The 18244-nt window shown below is 39.6% G+C and overlaps 2 protein-coding genes and 1 long non-coding RNA gene across 10 annotated transcripts in view; 2 read left to right on the forward strand and 1 right to left on the reverse strand.

The window, feature by feature from the left end:
• The window catches only part of map7d3 (MAP7 domain containing 3), a 25485-nt gene extending 20140 nt beyond the window's left edge, over positions 1-5345 (forward strand). For all 7 annotated transcript variants that reach the window (XM_067519228.1, XM_067519229.1, XM_067519230.1 and 4 more), the window contains 6 exons: positions 307-592; positions 947-1000; positions 1092-1197; positions 1389-1554; positions 1905-2197; positions 2590-5345. In XM_067519228.1, the coding sequence (XP_067375329.1) occupies positions 307-592; positions 947-1000; positions 1092-1197; positions 1389-1554; positions 1905-2197; positions 2590-2597 (913 nt within the window). In that variant the 3' untranslated portion in view covers positions 2598-5345. The remainder of the gene's footprint in view (positions 1-306; positions 593-946; positions 1001-1091; positions 1198-1388; positions 1555-1904; positions 2198-2589) is intronic.
• Positions 5346-16840, reverse strand: fhl1a (four and a half LIM domains 1a). Of its 2 annotated transcripts, none has more exons than XM_067519255.1 (6): positions 16531-16840; positions 8253-8434; positions 7261-7438; positions 6958-7127; positions 6623-6809; positions 5346-6131 (listed from the first exon to the last, which is right to left on the reverse strand). In XM_067519255.1, the coding sequence occupies exons 2-6, from the start codon at positions 8406-8408 to the stop codon at positions 5977-5979; spliced, it is 846 nt and encodes a 281-aa protein (XP_067375356.1). In that variant the 5' UTR covers positions 8409-8434; positions 16531-16840; the 3' UTR covers positions 5346-5976. The 2 variants fall into 2 exon arrangements, with proteins under 2 accessions (XP_067375356.1, XP_067375355.1); XM_067519254.1 differs by lacking the exon at positions 16531-16840 and adding an exon at positions 10536-10694.
• Positions 10775-13019, forward strand: LOC137134431 (uncharacterized). Its single transcript, XR_010915434.1, has 3 exons — positions 10775-11084; positions 11224-11442; positions 12689-13019. It is a non-coding gene; the product is annotated as an uncharacterized lncRNA (long non-coding RNA).
• Positions 16841-18244: the final 1404 nt, after the last annotated feature.

The raw sequence follows: 18244 nt of genomic DNA on the forward strand, positions 1-18244 counted from the left end.
CATGAATGGGTTAAAAAATGTCATAAAATAAAAAAATAATTAATAAAGCTGTGTTGAGCTATTTTAATAATTCTTGTTTCATTTGTTCATTGCAAATGGCTGAAATATTGTAAATTTTGCCAAAACCCCTAATTTTCATTAGGAGTTTAAAACTTTAATGCAACTGTATCACAAATATTAGAAAATAAGTATCAAAAATGTTTAGTTTTGTTTGAGTTTTGGAAAAATGGTGTTGTCTTTAGAAATCACCTGTATTTTTGCAAATATGTTGTCAAACCACTTGCTGCTGTGTCTTTACCATCTCAGGCTGAAAAAGGAAGAAGAGGAGCGTTTAGCAGAGGAGGCTCGATTGAAACGCCTGGAAGAGGAGAAGAAGCTTGCAGAAGAAAGAAAACTCAGAGAAGAAGAAGAGGCTCGCCTAGCAGAGGAGGAGCGGGAGAGACTGGCAGAAGAGGAGGCACTGAAACAGGTTGAGCTCCAGAAGGAACGGGAGGAGGCTGAAGCCAAGGCTCAGGAGGAAGCAGAGAGAGTCCGACAGGAAAGAGACCGCATAATGCAGAAGAACCAGCAAGAACGAATGGAGAGGAAGAAGGTAAATGGATGGCAGACAATCCTCTGTATTGTTGGTGTATTGTGTTGATTTTTCATGAAGACTTGTTGTAAATGGTGTTCCACAAGAATGTGAGGCTTTCATTAGTCCAGTAGTACTTACTCAAAGATTAAAAAAAACTGTAATGATCATAATAAATGGTTATTATCTGCATATACTGCATTTTTACTTGACCTTTATTTTTAGAGTTGTCTCTCTTCTTCATGAGAATACTGACCATAATAGCATCATTCTTTTAAATGCTGTAATCAGTGTCAGATGTAAACAATGTTTTTGTAGTTTATATTGCTGCTATGATGTGAAAAAGAATTTTACAAAATCGTCTTTTCATTTCAGAGAATTGAAGAAATAATGAAGAGAACTAGAAAAGGAGACCAAAATGACTTGAAGGTGAGCTTACATTCTCAAAGCCTGCATGTGTGTGGAGAAAAATTGGTAACCCGGAGTTTCTGTTAACATGCTAATAATGTCTCCTGTGTAGAGAGATGAGGAGGAGGAGGAGGATGATGATGGTGATGGTGATGGTGATAAATGCATTCAGGAGAATGGAGATGAGGGAGTGGACCAGAAAAACTGTGAAACTAAGTGTAAGTGTGTCGCATCAATCGATGGTTTACGAAGCTGGGGAAGATTTATGCATCAGAGAAACTTGGAATTATATTTTTGTCACTCAGATTGAAGGGGTACTTTCCCTTCCTGATAATTGCTCGTTTGTGTGAACTTACATGATTCTCTCTGCTTTTTTCCTCTACATTCTATGTCTCTACTGACAAAACAGCTGAGACTGATGACATAGCCATGGAGGCCAACAAAGTTGAGTGTAATCTGTCCTCGGGTGAGCCGGTGGCACGACAGGAGCCTCTGGGCAGTGTCAATGGAAAACCAGAGACTGATGACAAAGAGAATAATAATGGCATAAACCCAGATGAGACTCAGGCAGTAAGGTATGATTATATAAAAGGTGATGACCATGAAATCAACACAGCAAAAAATAATGTGCTTTGAAATTACTAAACTAAACTTAAGTGGTGTCATTGATTAAAAGTTTTATTTCACTACACACAACAGTATGTAAAATCCTACACACCAGCAGAAAAACAATATTTTTTCCATAATAAAATCTTTGTTTTATCAAATATTATAGCAGATAGTATTAATTAAAATAATACTGCACACAACTGTAAATTGCTTTTTGAGAAATGAAACTAAATATTTCAAAAATAACATAATTGGACTGGTTTCCTTTGGTTTTCTCATCACCTCCAACAACCTCATTCTCCCCCTTCCACTGTAGTCCAGTTTCTAAAGGCTGCCTTGTAGAGGGGTCAGAGTTCCTGAATGAACAGGACTCAACCAAGGGGGGTCTGGTCGCAGGTCTCAACGGTAAATCCAATCAGTGGAGCTTTGAGGAACTCATTGACATTAATGTCCACTCCAAGACTCGGCCCCTCATTGAGGCAGAAGACTGTAACCAGGTCTTGATTAACTGTGATGGGACCTCAGATGGGACTAGAGTAGCCTTTGAGGACAAAGGAACCTCAGTCAGTACCCTGCATTCCTCCAGTCAGCCTATAGAAACCCTGTCAGGTGAGTAGTAATGCAGAACCTTTCAGATTCACTGCTTTCTATTATTCTGATAGCAAATGAACATGTCTGCTTCATGTCTGAATGACCACCCTGGTCACTTTCAATGAAAGTTCCAATGTCAATCTTACATTAAAGGATAGACAACAGTTATTATCATATATGAAATAATTGACCGGAGGAAAGTGAAACACAGAGTTTTGTTTCCCACTATAGTCACTTCATAATAACGGCAGAAATCAGAAAGCCCAATAAATCATAAAGTTAACTTTAATCAAGCAAAGTCAGCAAATAAGGGAACTCGCATCAAGGTTGCACAGATATACATATCTTTGTGTATTTGAAATGAATGCCTTTAATATACACCATACCATATTTCTTATGTGTCTCTGTAGAGATTTGATGCTGTGGGCGTTGCGGAGAAGCCTCCTAACTGTTGCACTCTTAATGTTCCTGTCTGGCTGAGCTCCTTTTTAAAACGAGTTTGTTACCAGTTGCAAACAGCTGCTTCTTCTTTCTCCTCCTCCTCTGTCAGATGGAGGAGCACATGGTAAAGTGGAAAGGTCACCAAAAGTGCTACTTTTGCACCCTATTTGATGTGGAAAAAAATGCTTCAGGGAAATTCCATTTATTCCTTCAATTTGCTTGCTTCAGGTCTCTTTCTCTTGTGTTACGTTTGGTTTTTTTTTGTTTTGTCACTGTCCAAGTTTCTTTTTTTTTTTTTGTTAGGGGTGTAATGTTGTTGTACAATGTTTGTTGTAATTTATTAATTTGGGCTTCTTTGATATCATTTTTGTGTTTGTGTATTTTTTTTCTCTGTTGTAATGGAATATTCCAGGACACATGCACATTATGTTGTGTGAATAAAAAAGGCAAATATCTTTATTAGTTATTGGAAGACACATTACTATATTCTGTTCTGTGGAGAAGGTCGGGTGGGAATAGCATCACAGGTTTCGCACGAGTCATCGTAATTTACTTGACCAGCTGCTTTCTGCAGCAATAAAACAATATGGCCTTATCTTTTTTCCAAGTTTCTGATTTTTAAGTGTAAAATTACTAAATTGTTTGTGCTGAAGCTCATGCACGCACTGTGTAGCGATCTCCCATCATGTGCTTACAGCTGGGGGGGCATTCTGTACTCCTGCTTCACTTCACTGCTCTGTCCTGTCACCCACTGTTTTTAGGAGCAGCACACACACCTGTCTCCCAGCTTCTCTCCCCTTTTTTCATGTTTGGCCACTAGAGGGGTCCATGAGCACAACTGTTAACATTCACAGCTGTTTCATGATTCATGACAACTATTGTGGTGACATTTCAGTAGTTTGATGATACAGAGCTCAAGGTTTATTTAGGTTTTATTATTGTGTTATTTTTTTTTTTACATTTGTATATAGAGTTTATGTTTACTAACCTCATTGTAATTTATATCAGAATCTAATTTACATTTAGCTATAGTGTCATCTAGAACTACATGTGACATTTGTTCCACACAGCTGTTTAACTAACCATAACTGTGATATACTAATTTACACGGGTTAAGTACATTAGTTTCAGTCATAGCTGCTTCTGAGCTTCTTTAGACAGTATATGATCGTTACTGAATTGACCTTGAATATTTGGCTGTATTCACTTTAGCTGAAACTAAAAATCAGGTTTGCAGTTATCTGGTTTTAATTTTGAGCTTTATTAACACAGGTTTACATTCTTACCTGTGTCCCTGTGGCTATGTCATTAATTCCACTTATTTCCCACTAACCCATTTTGAAACCTCCTTCATGCTCGCTGCTTCATCTGTCAAAATGAATTTCAGCATTTTTTTATTCTATAAAATCTGGTTGTTTGTGTATGAAAATACATTTCTACAAATATTTAAGTGTTATTGGAATGTGTATATAATCAGTATTAGGCAAAGTATGCCATGTGTAGGATGAAGTTGCATCAGGATGTGGATATTTGAAGCTTCTATCTATGTGACTTATGTAAGTTAAAATTTTGTTCTCAACTCATGCCCTGCGACTGGTTTAGGGTAGCCTGCAATTTCAAAACAAGGGGCCGAGAGAGGACCCACTTAATGTTTTCAAAATGTGTTTTTGGCTTTTTAAGTATGGTTTCCCCAAGCCCTAATTCTGAATATTGCTTCACAAAGACTGAAGTTGACATTTGTAAGATGAACTGAAAGTTCCCTGAGCAAATAGGCTTCAAATATGAGTCATTAAAACAGCCATGGCTGTGCCTCACAATGGCATTAAACCGTTTTTATGTCAGTGGAAATCGGGTTGTTCTATTAGCCGTATCAGCTCAGTTTGCAACTTTTTGATTTTGTAGTTTGAGTAAAGGAACATCATTATACAAGATATGACTTATAGTAGGTTAGGTTTGTTTTCTGTGTTGTTTTCTGTTGGTTCTGGGTTTTTCATAAACTGGATTGAAATGTAGAAATACTCTGTGCTCGATTGGTTGAAGCACAGTGTTTGGGGACCTTGCTTTGTCTTGTTCTCTGCTGGCTAGCTAATATCTCTATACATAAAGACTAGAGGCTTTCAGATCTTAGCTGTAATATAATCAGCTCAAAAAATGTAACAGACTCAATAAACCATCCTTCAAAATTTGCCATGGCGATCCCCACTGTTAGCATTCACGCATCATTCATCTAGAAAACATAATACTTTAAATAATTCATTAAAGGTGGGTTGCTGAGAAGTAGCTGTACTGTACAGACTCATAGGAGAGTTGTGATATATTGAAAGAAAAATGCATTTATCTGGTTTGTTCAGACATTCAATAGAAGTGTTCTGAGAAATTTAGAATTCCCATCAATAACCCCCCTCCAACCTGGAGGGCTTTAGGTTGGAGTGGAAGGCTCTCAGTCCTCAGTGTTGTCTAATAGGATAGAATGGTGCCTTAGGGATTTGGTGTTTTTACTTTGTGGCACTTGACTAAGAAAGCTTGTCCTTACCTCAGCCTCGACAATCAGTCTACCCAACCAGGGCAACGTTGTGAATATGAACTGAAATACTGAAATATGAAATATTTCTCTGGAAGACTTACAAACGTGACAATGTCCTGTCCACAATTTAAAATCTGTACTGTAAATATATCTAAAATGTACTGAGATGATACAAACTGTTAATAAAGTATTGCAAAAACATTTCTCGTCCGTGTTGAAACTTTTATTCGTTTTTTTTTTTACAGTGATTACTATTCAGTCTTGTATACATGAGCCATCATCAATCTCAAACATCTTTGTCATTTAACTTTACTTTCTAAACATTTCTGAAATACTTAATATTCCATTCAAACATCCAGAGACATAAGTATTAATCAAAGCTAGTATTTATGAGCAGCAGTATGCATGTAAAAGCATTTTCTCAATTTTCCAGTAAGGCACTGAAAATATATTTGTCGAAGGCTGCAGAGAATCCTGGGTTACATTAGATAAAAAGTGCATGTGTCAATCCCACAAAAAATTTGGTTGCCATATTAGTATAGTATACAACCGCTGACACTAAAACAAGCTGCAGTAATGTAGATAGATGATTCAAGCTTTTGCATATTCAGCTGATATAACCTTGAAGTTCACCAAAATTGATTGTTTTGACATTTTTATGCAAATTCAGAAACAAAAATGTTTTTGATGTTTTGAAATCTGAATTTCTTAATCCAAGAACTCCCATAAGTGGAATCCATTGTGAATGTGTTCTTTTGCTGAGTAACTGTCTAAACATCAGTTTTGGTGTAATTCCACTTTAAACAGCGAGCCTCTGCACAGATTATGCTGTTTACAGCTTCTTAGCACAGTCAGGGCAGTAGATGTGATCTCCATTAATGACAAAGCGCTTGTTGGCCAGTGAGAGGCTGCATTTCTTGCAGTTGAAGCAGTACTCATGCCAGCAGTATCCCTCATAGTTCACCACATTGGTGCCGTGACCAAATCCTGTAGGAAGAAAAACAGTCAGTCAACGGACAACAATGGATGTTCGTGCACAACAGAAACGAAATATTCTTCAAAACTTCGTCCTTGATCGGCCTGACATTCAGCACAGATTAGCTTTCTAGTATACTTTCTTCTTAGTCGAGAGGGATTTTCTAGAGTGCATACAAAGAATAAAATAAGTAAAAAAGCTTTAAATCTGTTGCATTTTAATAATCTCCTCTTTGTAAGTACCATATTTGTGGGAAAATGGCAGGTAAAAGAAAAAATGATGAAAACCAAATTAATAGCATTTAATAAACAAATGACTAGAGACTTTGTTCGTCATTTATACTGAGATGTGCACTTGCTTGTAGATACTTTTCTTGTAGTTCTTCATCATGCTTTACTGAGTTAGCGCTCAGTGGAATAAAATCTGTCACAGTTGTGTAAAACTTAAAGATAATCCGGTTATGTGTTTGCAACAGAACAGAGTGTGTTTATGCTGCCCTCACCTGTGATGGGGTTCTTGCAGCCATGGCACTTCTTGGCCACATCAGTCTTGTAGCAGTCCACACAGTAAGCCATGTTCTCATGGGAAGTGAAGCGAGCTCCAGCCAGAGGTTTACGGCATGTGTTGCACACAAAACACTCAGAGTGCCAGGGCTGATCCTGATAGCTGATTCCTCCAGACGTGATGGGCTGAGATTTCAAAAACAACAGGATTGGCAGGTTATTTTTAATAGATATGAAACTTTAAACAGTATGTGAGACATGAGCAATTGGGAGGAAACTAATGACTATTTTTACAATCACAAAACATACAGAGCATTACAGACTGTGCTTATACCTGCTTGCAGTGGAAGCATTTCTTGGCAAACTTCTTGTCATGGCAGGGAGCACAGTAGATGTCGTCACCTTTGGTCAGGAAGCTTTGTGTGCGGATTGGCTGCTTGCATTCAAAGCAGGTGAAGCATTCCTCATGCCACACCTTGTTCTTGTACTCCACATTCTGGGAACCTGAAGTACAAAATGAAAGTAAACCGTTTAAAAATAGGAAAATACCGTTTAAACTAAAAAGTCTAAAGCCAGAGTCTGCGCACAGGTTGTGTGGTTTGTAAAGAAAGCAATGCTGATAAAACAGCAAACCCACCTGGCAAGACCACCTTATAGCAGCCCTGGCACCGGTTGCCATCCTCCCGGGAGCTACACTTGCCACACATGATCTTGCCATCATCACGGGCGCAGAACTGCTCGCTGGCCAGCGGCTTGTAGCACTTGGCACAGCGGAAACAGTCCTCGTGCCAGTGGCGGTTCTTATGGTGCAGTTCCTGAGCACAGACAGGAGGCGCAGGGTGAACAGAGGTGCCCTCACTAAATCCTCATGGAGCAGACATCCTCATTAAAGTGAAGTTTTTTTGCTCATCATGTGGACTGAGCCTCGGGGCCAGAATACAGAACATGTGGGAGGCATTAAAGTGGATATGAAGTGAACTGGAATGCGGTGAGCCTTGGACAAACCAGGGGACTTAGACGTTGGAAATGTGATCTACAGTGTAACGTCCCATTAAATGTAATTGCATTTTTCTTTTCCACTTTAAATGACTGTGACTGAGTGATGAGACTTGAAAAGCACAACCTGCTTCTGGACGACAGATAACTCATAGAACAGCTTAAAACACACACAAACATACAGATACTGTAACTTTCTTTAATTTTTTTTCTACCTTTTGTATCAATGTTTGTAACAGACGACATGTTGGACATTTCACAGTGGAAAGTGCACAGGTGTAAAACTAAATGTAAAGATAGTGAAATTTCTTTTGGCTGCTACAGGTTCAAGGTCCTGTCATGACTCACTGAGGGACTTCAATAAACCAGAACTATCCAAATGTGGGTTTCCGGTGCTTTGACCACAATATTTTGTAGATAAAAGTTTTTTCACATTTGTATTAACCAAAGTACTGTACATGAAGAGTACCTGCTATCATCAGGACCAAAAAAGTATTTTCATATAATACTCTTATCAAACTGTAATTATGGGTAATACAGAAAAGGCTGAGATCCAATAGTTTGTATTGAGCACTACGTGATTCAGAAATGATAATCCATCACTCGCACAATCTGATCTAAACCTTTTTTTACCTTAGAGTCGGCACCGATTGGGCGTCTGCACTCTGCACAGGTGTTGGCGCAAAGCTTGTCAAAGCACTTGGTGCATACGTGCTTTTCATCCTTCTTCACGTATTTCTTCCCGTGCAGGTTGTCACGGCAGTAGTAGCAGTCGAAGCGATCAGTCATGGTGGAGGTGAGATAACTCCGGGGACCTGGACAGACAAAACTATCAGGAGCTGGACTTCCAAAATCATCAGAAAGAGTTCCTTTCTGATGATTTTCCATCTGATACCAGATGGGGACAGTGTTGCCTTTTAGAAGACACCAAAGACTCACTGAACAATGCGAGTTAGACTAGATGGTCCCATTTAACACGGACAAATAGGTTTTAATTCACTTTAAACACTCCATAGGCGATGTGGGTCTGTTGAACAGCAATCTAGGGTTAAAGGTTGAATCATTTGAAATGCAAAACAAATCTTTACATCTAGAAGTCAAATTCTACAGTATATTTGATGTTTTTCAGTCTTTTCCTCCCAATTTGACGCAGTGAGATGCTGCTCTAACAGCAGCATACCTAACTGATGAGAGAAGTGTGACTGAGGTAACAAAGCAGCCCACAGATGTCTGCTTGTTTTCTACATGCTTTTGGCCTCCAGAATTTTTATCACGCTCCCCCTGGAAAGTCAGCTCCCCCTTATGTCATATTTTTAGACTGTCTGGCTCATTCCTTTTTACCACACACCTCGAAGACCTCCCCCTGAGTCCAGCCAACACTGTCGCCTTTTGTCTGCATTTTGGCAAAGGTCATTTTATTGGCTGTTATTATTAACTGAGTTGCTTTTGCCTCCCCATTCATCAACATTCCTGCATTTCCACTGCGGCAGCGTCCCCCGGGAGCAGATGGAGATGGAGTAGTTCTGTGGAACGACTGTGTACAGGGTGGAGTGTGTCCACATGCCAAGCTCTATCTGCATCACTTTAAAGCTCCTCTCTCTCACAGGATGTCAGGGAGAGCAGCTCCACTGATCCACCAGGCCCCCTAGTGAGGGGGACTTTAGCAAAATGATTTATTCAGTGCAACAGATATCAGTACAACAGGAGCCAGGGAGGAAACAATGGGTGGAATGGCATTTTGGCCTCGTAACCATAGGAACAAGGAAAATATTTAGGAAAGGGGACGGCGGCTATTTAAGTGGGATGTGGTGAACAGCCGTGTGAAAGACATGAGCGTCCCAGAACGAGGTATGTGGCCCCAGTGTGTGTGGATTGATAGATGGAAGGGAAGGGAACTATCTGCAGCTGTGCAGCAGGGATAAAGGCTGGACTGGGGACTCATCTCTGACACAACAAACTCTGCCTAAACACACAGTGGCACTGAAGCAGGCAATGCTCCAGACTCACTAATGATCCTGACTGGAGCAGAGATCTATTTTAGACTTGAACTCTCTATTTAAAGTACTCTGACCTTCAAGAGGGGACAAATGGAGAGGGATACACAGTGGTTACTGGGGTTATGCAGCTATTGTGCTTCCAGCTGAGATGTAGCCAGTACTCTAATCTTTTGTTACAAACAGTGCGACAGCTGCCCCCTGTCAAACAGTCACGGTATGTACTGTCGCTCAGCTGTGAAGGGAGAAGAGTATATCACTGTGATCCCTTTGGGGACGAGTCCTCTTCGGCGATAAAGGTCAGCATGAGACCAGATTGAGAGGTGAGTCTGAAACTCAAAGACCGGATGGCCCGGAGAGTAACAACCACATTGTTGAAACTTTCTGTTCTCGGACACCTTTGGCAGAGGTCATTCTGTCAGCAGTCAGATCACTTTAACCTAATTACATCCTCTTATCCTGGGGCTTTGCAGGCAAAAATATATGCATTAAAAAGCCTCCGCTGAACTCACAAAGCAAATGTAGGAAGAGGCTTTTCTTTTTGCCCTCCACTGTGCACATACAAAAGAGAAACAGCAGAGAGCTTTAAATGTTAGACCACAAGTTCACCTCAAACTGCATGAGTTTAAAACATTTCTTCCAGGACCTGTGCAATTAAACAAAGTTTTTTCCTTAAATCATACTTTATAAAATAAAAGTTTCATCTAAAAAAAAACAGATTGTGGTTTATTTTCCTACTATTTCTAAACCTAAAGGAAAAAAACTTAACAAAGCATGTTTTTCTCAACTTATAAAACTGCAACTGCAGGAAAAGTCTCATGCTAACCGCACAGAGGTTTTACATTTTGAGCCCGATTACAAACGTAACACATTGGTTGACTTACACAGCATCCAGTTCTGTCACCAGCTTTTTTAAGTGTACCTGAGTGTCTGTAGAAAGTCATGTTTGGTTCCAGTCAGGAGGACACAAAGGAGGAGAAAAGAAGGACAACACAAGCACGGGAGGACACGGTAGCATCCACAAAGGGTCAAGTCTGGAGACCTTACGATGTGTTAGATTACAGGGGGCTGTATATACCCTTCTGTGACACTCTAACTCCTACGGCCTCTGTGTCCAAATCCAACCTTCTGCCCCTCCAGTCCTTTTTAGGGTATGCACTAGAGAATGGAGGGATGCAGAGGGGAATGATGAGCTGATACACATTGGAATCCCCTGCTGTAACATCAGAATGTAAAAAAAACGAAAACACATTCTGAGGTTCGTGACAGATGGCCCACGGGGGATAAGAGATACTCCCACTGCCCCAGGATACAACGTTTTGTTAGGGGTCCGAAAAGGTATGTGTGACATGTTGGATCACTTCACATCCTAACTCTAAGGGATGACTCAAAGGAGGAGCAGGTTGACATTGGAGACTGAGCTGAGGAGAGACAGAGTGTGGTGGAGTATTTAGTCTTCCCGATTGTGTGTGTATGTACAAGTACTACTGTATAACTTCTCTATGTTGTCGCTGAAAACTTAAAAAGTGGATCCAGAGGAGGATAATTTAAAATGGGAGTAAAAACAACACTGTCAGTGATGAATTCTTCTCTTTGTTGTCTCTTAACAGCTCCAGGAAACAGCCGATGGGCTCCTGATAGAAATACGAGAAGGGAATATAGATTCGTTCACAAAAATGAATGTGCAAGAAAAAAAAAATGTTTGTCAAAGGACAATGATGTTTTCAGAATCATTTTATGACTATTGTCAACTTAGAAGATACTGGATGTCACGTTGGGAACCAGCTTCTTTGAGCTTTAAAATCCTACTCGTTGTATTTAATGCCTGGGTAAGATCTGCAGTAATATCTGTTGGACCACTTGGTACAGTGGAAACAAGCTACCCATCACTGTATTATTGCTGTTTATGTCAATGCTAAGCACTAGGTGTTTGGAACTTTTCTTCCGAGAACAGCTGACAACCAAAACAATGAGCTAAATGATGCTAAAAAGCTCTGTAGAGATGAGGGAAAGTGCAGCACTGGATGCTCATGTGTTACTAGTTTAATTGTTGCCAACAAACATTATAGTCAAACCTTTTACAATGATTGTCATCAACTATTCTGCAGAGTAGAAAATGTAGCAATACTGATGGTGCTTTACCCAGAATGCTTTGGTCAAAGGATCTTAAATGCAGAAATATAGGATCATTATGGGAATGAGAGGAGGCTGAGAGCTTCATGAGATGAACTCAAACATAGAATAACCTAATTACTTACACTCCATCATACTTGTTTTTTTTAAAAGCTGGATACTGGTCTTTAACTATATTGAAAAACCAAAATTTGTAAGACTTAAAACAAATCTGTACATTGAGCCCCGATGTGTGTATCTGTGTGTTTGTGCTCAGTTGTTTAAAGGGCAGCTGGCTGTAATTACAGATTCGATTTGGTCCATTACTGCAGTACACAACTTTGTGTTTGTCCCCTTTTGTAATTTGTCACCCAATTACTCTAAACCACAGAAACTAATTAATTTGCAGGGAGGCGCCATGGTTCCTTCTCTGCAAAAACCCACCCAGTAAATGATCTGCATTGTGTTATGTCGGTGAATCTCTTCAGATCTGTTTACATTTCATTGTTCTTAATTCAAATATCATGTCAGTTTTTCCTCACCATGATGCATTTCTCCCTTCTTCCATAATTTGTAGCACTGAATTAATAGGTGGGTCCGACGTGGACTAAAATACTTTTTCTAAACAAACAACTGACAGATAGAATAATGATGAAGGTGGTGGTTAACCAAAAACGGACCTTGTTAAAAGCTGCTTGATACTGTACATGTGGGGTGAAAACATTGTGTAATTACAATTAACTTCCCAGTTTTCTGTGGTTGGACAGAGACTTCAGAAACTTTTTTTCCGTTTCTCTTTCTATCAGTAATCTGTATGCAGTATAACCTATATATTGTAACATACCCCGAAACCTGATGCTCAGCTAAATACAAACGTGTTTGCCAGACCGCCTATTACCAAGTTGTTAAATCTGCTTTTAAAGCTGTGGAACATGTTTGCTTATCCATTTTCTTCTTGTTTAGATGTTCTGACAGCACTAAAGTATTTGGCTTCAAACTGTGTGCTGCATGTTAATGGAGATCATGGTGGGCTGTACCCAGTGACAGGTGCTGGACAACAAAGCCGGAATGCAGCACGCACCACCCCACCTGCCATCTGCAGCCCAGAAATAACCCATAATCATCTGAAACAATAAACAAAACTGTACATTGTGTTTTATGACAAACATTGTGAGAACAAAGAGCTTAAAATTTTCGAGTGAAAACAGTAATATACTCTCACACACTGCGTGCCACATAATTTTGGACTTTTTCTAATATGCAATAAATCAAGAAATAATGTGCTTTGTTAATTCACTTAAACATTTGATGACTGACCAAAGCAGGTTAAATAGCAGGTTTTTAGTGTTTTCCCTGAACAAATGTATTGTATTTTGCAAAGAAAAGCACATTTTGAGTTTGATACTTGCAAAACAAGTTGCAAAACAAGTTGAGACATATGCATAGTTACCCATGTCTTACATCACCTTTCTTTCAATTACACTTTTTTTTTAATAACTTGGGGGTTTAACTGCTGCACATTACAACTGAAATATTTGCCCTTTCACGCTGAATACAAGACTCAGCAGTCTGTAGTCACTATTTTCTTATTCTCTTCATGACTGGCTGTACATTTTCAATAGGAAACAGATGTGGGCTGCAGGCAGGCAGCCCCCATACTACACAGGTAGCGGCTGTTGTACCTTATCACAAGCCCATTATCTGTCAGTCTTATTTAAGCTTCTGTCTGCAGGTCAGTGAAAATAATGAAAATCCATCCCTTTATACATCCATTATATGTAACAGCTCAGTCTGTTTAGAGTAACAGGGGGCTGCAGTGTATCCCTGCTGTCATTAGGCAATACCCTTGTAAGATAAATAAAAGTTTAAGCGAATAAACAACTAACAGTCCATAAAAATTCTCATGTTCTCTGGAATCTTGGTTTGGAAAGAGCGTGTCATGAACCGGTTGGTAGCTTCTCTTGGCCACAAGCCTATCAGCTATCATGTCTCAAAGATGTAGAGATGAGAAAATACTTCCTGAACACATGAGACCTCTCAGTATGACTGGAAAAAGCAGCCACCATTGTTTTATTGTTGCCAATAGAAGCAAAAACCTAGTGTTTGTTTCTGGGGGCTCATTTCTCAACATGACCTCTCGCCCTGGACATCCTTGTGTCTCAGTAACCCTCCAAATCTGGTTAGCATGCAGACAGGTCAGTGACAGACTGAGCCACACTATCTCTTTCAGGGGAACAGTGACTCACGCAAACACAGAAAACACAGCAACAAGAGCCACACTGTTATTGGTGCCAACACAGAGCCGCAGTACAACACAGAGGTACGGTCAGCAAACTGCCAAACAAGCCAGGGTGTGGTTGTCCCAGACCCAGACACATCGAGGTTAAATACATGTGGACAAAAGGCCAAGAGGGGAGCTCTATAAACACAGAAACACTTCTTTCCAACAAAGAAGTGTGAGAAACACACACACACACACACACACACACACACACACACACACACACGAGTTCTTTCAGATAAAGCCTCCACTTTGGCAGCAGCAATTCACCTCTCTTTGTCTCACATGCCTCAAGCCTCTTAACGCTAAAAAAGTAATTTCCTTTTGCTGGTGTGTAGAAAAAAGTTACGCAGAAAAAATGTGCAACAGTGAACCTGAGCAAAAGTTCAATATATTCAGTAAATATACACATGAAAAATAATTTTATCAACTATATAGAAAAGGTTTCTTAGCGCACCATATATGACTTTTTATAACACTCTGAGTTGTGATTTTTGCATAATTTAACTACCACTTGACGTGTACAGTATTATACAGTATTATTAATGGTAACAAATGTGTTTTTTATTCAAACTGTTCAATAGAAATTATTTAATAAACAATATTTGTTTAAAAACATTTTTGTTTTGTAGCATTTTAGGGCTTTGATGAATAAAGATAGTTTGGTAATATTTTACAAGAAGGACAATAACTTTCTGCAGACTAATTTGAACTGTGATTCCGTTTTACAGAAAACTCACAGTTCTCTCATCGTTCCTTACTGTGGCTTTTGCACTCTCTCCATTTCATCTTTGTCTTTTATTCACAAAGTAATCACACATTCCGCTGAGGATTTCTTCGGCTGAATGGGGGAAAGGGGAGAGCGAGGACAACAGCACTTCGGCATCCAGAGAGGATATTGCCTCTACTTATCTTGCTCAACCCACATGGACAAACAAGCAGCATTGCCTATTTAGGAGTCTTGTGCTGAGCTGGTGAGAGCGCTGTTTCGTGTGTTTCATCAGCTCAGTCATCTGCACTCAGGCACACCCTCTCTCTCTTTCACTGTGTCTCCGCTCCATTTGCAATAGTGAAAGGAATGATGAAACTCTGTTCTCCACAAATCATGTCTCTGCCTGAACAAACTGCAGGGACCAAAGCCCCCAGCTGCCTCTGTGTGGCACATGTCCTACTGCTGGCCTGATGGTCCGGGGACCTCACGGGCACTGGCATGAAAGATCTTCATTAAAGAATGATATAAAGTATACAACACATAACAGGCTTTCTGACTAGTAATATGTAACTCTGCTGGTGGATTACACTGTTTTTTTTTACATTAAACTCTTAACAAAAAAGGCTTCTAAGACTCATATTGTGTTAAATGTGGTATGTAAATTGCAGCACATAATAGAGCACCAGAGAGAGAGTAGTCTCTTTAGTGCATTTAGTGCACTGAAGTTTTCTCATGGCTTCTGAAGGATGCTGACTTCATACTGGAGCCACATAGAAGTTCTCAGTGCCAGAGGAAGGACCACAATCTCCTAGTCCCTTTAATGACATCATGCCTTTGGTTTGGCTGAGGACCAGACCAGAAGGGAGGAGACCTTAAGCCTGCATATGTTCACTTTTGTTCATTACTGACATGATCATCACTGCAGTACAGTAATTGATCCATTCAATCGACAAGATAAATACAGCCAGATTTGCTTCAACAGTTCTACAACTTGTCCTGGGTTGAATTACACTGGCTTACATTCTTGGTACAGTTAACATTATTTCACAGTCCAATAAAACAAGTCCAGTGGCAAAACGACTACTGAGCTGAATCCAATCTGCCTGACACCCTGTAAACTAAACTCTAAACTAAACTAAAGCTGCTGGGATATAGGATGGCATTTGGCACTAAAGAATGATACAGCTGTGAATCACACTCAAGTACTGTATGTCTGTATAAAATGTAGTAGTGTTGATGCAGCATAAAATACCTCGAGCAAATCAGCTTAGTTTTAAAACATTAGATTTTTCTATGCTTAAAAGTCACTTAGTGGACAAAGAATGTTAATTGATTTTCTCAAAAGAGGAAACGTTAACTCAAAATTATAAAAAAGTAAGCAAGTGACTAAAACACACGTTTTTCTTTTTACTTAAAATGCCTCATTTTGCAGTGGCAAATAAAGCACCTTTTTTTGCAGCGTATCAACACTGTGCCCAAAATGATCAACTAAACTAAAATAACCATATATCTTTTTATATATGCATATATATGTATGGGGGTGGCTGTAGCTCAGCTGGTAAAGGCAGTCATATATATATTTTTGTACATATTTATAGAATATGTACAAAAATAAGAATGTAACCGACTCACATCATGCCGGAAATGTGCATCCGGCGATATGATCATAGGAGGAATTAGTCATTTAACACAACAGTTACTGAATGTACCAAAGAGTATCACGACCCTTGTCTTTCCCGCTGCTGGTCTTTCATGTGAAATGAGCAGCTGCCTGTTGAGCCGAAGTAATAAACATCTGGGTTTGGGACTCACCTCTGTGAAGGATACGGATGAAGCGCCTTTCACTCGACACCAGCGGTGTGTCCCGTGGGTTTGGCTGAGATGGAAAATCTGCGGAGGGGACGCGGCTTTAAAGGACGGACTGAGAAGCGGGTTGAAAAAAAACAACCCAAAAACTACAGGACGTGAGCCCAACCTCTGTAAGCTCTCATAAACAATGACCTCATGCAGGAATTCACAGGGTCTCTTAGTAAAATTCTCATTGGCACTCGAAGCAAACGGAATTGTTAAGAAAATCATAAAGTCACAACAAGTCCTGCAGTACAGGGATCCCCGTCTATGATTTTAACTATCATCACATCACGTTTTCACTTTAACTGTTAAAAATAGATGATGTGACTTGTTAACACACGTTTGTCCTACTTCTGAATTGGCCTCCCTCGTCTCCTTCTTTGGTATTGAAACGAGGAATTACATCAAGATGACTCATTCTTAACCCAAAGAAAATACCTCCTGCATGCAAACTTAACCCCCAAAGTTAATCCGTTACAATTACAAATCAATGATGAAGTGTCCCAAAGGTGCTACTGTTGCATAACGCAGACGTGTCAGTGACACTGAACAGCTATTTGCATCATCGTTTGCATGACATCCAAAGTGTATCCATCCAGAGTCTACGCTGAAGAAAAATAGTGACGAGTAAGGATGTATTTCTTTGATCAGTCAGGATGAGGGAATGTCTGTTTTATTTAAGGGGCTCAGGATTCTTTAACAAGCAACCAAAATCGGACTATTTGGTAACATCTTAATTTTTACAATTAATATGTCAGTCATTACAATGAATATTTGAAAGTTTGTCTACTCACTAATTAGCTGCTGTTGTGCAATTTATTCATGCACAGAAATTCCTCATTAACGAGAATAATCAAGGATTTTGTTGCATCAGAGCAATGTTGAAAAGCAGCTGCATGTTTGGTGTTTGCATTTAACCAACAATGGGCTGGAGAGCTTTTACTGTGCACATTTGCAAGCATAAAGCCAAGTTTCCCTTTTATGAAAAGAGCATTTTACTAAACAAACAAGAAGTCAGCATGTTTACAACAGAGGGTCCATGACATAAGTTGCATAAGAGATGCTCTACTTTCTTAGTACAATTATTCATCTCCAATTAATTTGTTGACAATTGTGAGTCATGAGTGGGAATCAAGATTAAAGACAAGGAATGTGGTTGAGAAAAAGACAGAGGATCAGGGACAGCTGGAGGTAAATGGCCCTTTAAAATGACTATTTCCTCTCGGTAATAACTCAGCTACACAGACATTCATAAGCAGACTGGAGGGAGTTGTGGCCATATTAGGAACATGTTAGCTGATATCTGAGGGGATAAAATGCCATCTGTATTGGTGGTAGAAGGTGTGGCTTTTATATTAACAACACTCTGCTCCTTTGTCTTGGATATTTGTCACTATTGTGAGAGGAGTGAAAATATTGTTTCGGGATTAAGATTATAAAACGAGATGATAAACACAGCGCACATTTCACACAGTGCCCGAAATTCAATTTCTGAAATAAATAAACCTGCAGGCTTCGGCTGCTTGCCATATTCCAAGACAATGAAGATTAGAAACCTGTCTTGGCACACTCTTATGTATAAGTAACGCAAAAAAGGTTTGATAAATTGATAACCTCTGAACACTTGACAGATGCACTGTTACAAAACTGACACATCCACTAAAGAAGGAAGCAA

Source organism: Channa argus, chromosome 10, assembly GCF_033026475.1.
Source record: "Channa argus isolate prfri chromosome 10, Channa argus male v1.0, whole genome shotgun sequence".
Lineage (NCBI taxonomy): Eukaryota > Metazoa > Chordata > Actinopteri > Anabantiformes > Channidae > Channa > Channa argus.

Bases quoted from the DNA above. Each gene is read 5' to 3' on its own strand.
- fhl1a (XM_067519254.1), bottom strand. From the start codon at position 10,557: ATGACTTTCTACAGACACTCAG. The intron at 8,435-10,535 runs GTACACTTAAAA...TTGTCTGTCCAG, and splicing joins GACTTTCTACAGACACTCAG to GTCCCCGGAGTTATCTCACC. The intron at 6,132-6,622 runs GTGAGGGCAGCA...TTCTTCCTACAG, and splicing joins CTGCAAGAACCCCATCACAG to GATTTGGTCACGGCACCAAT.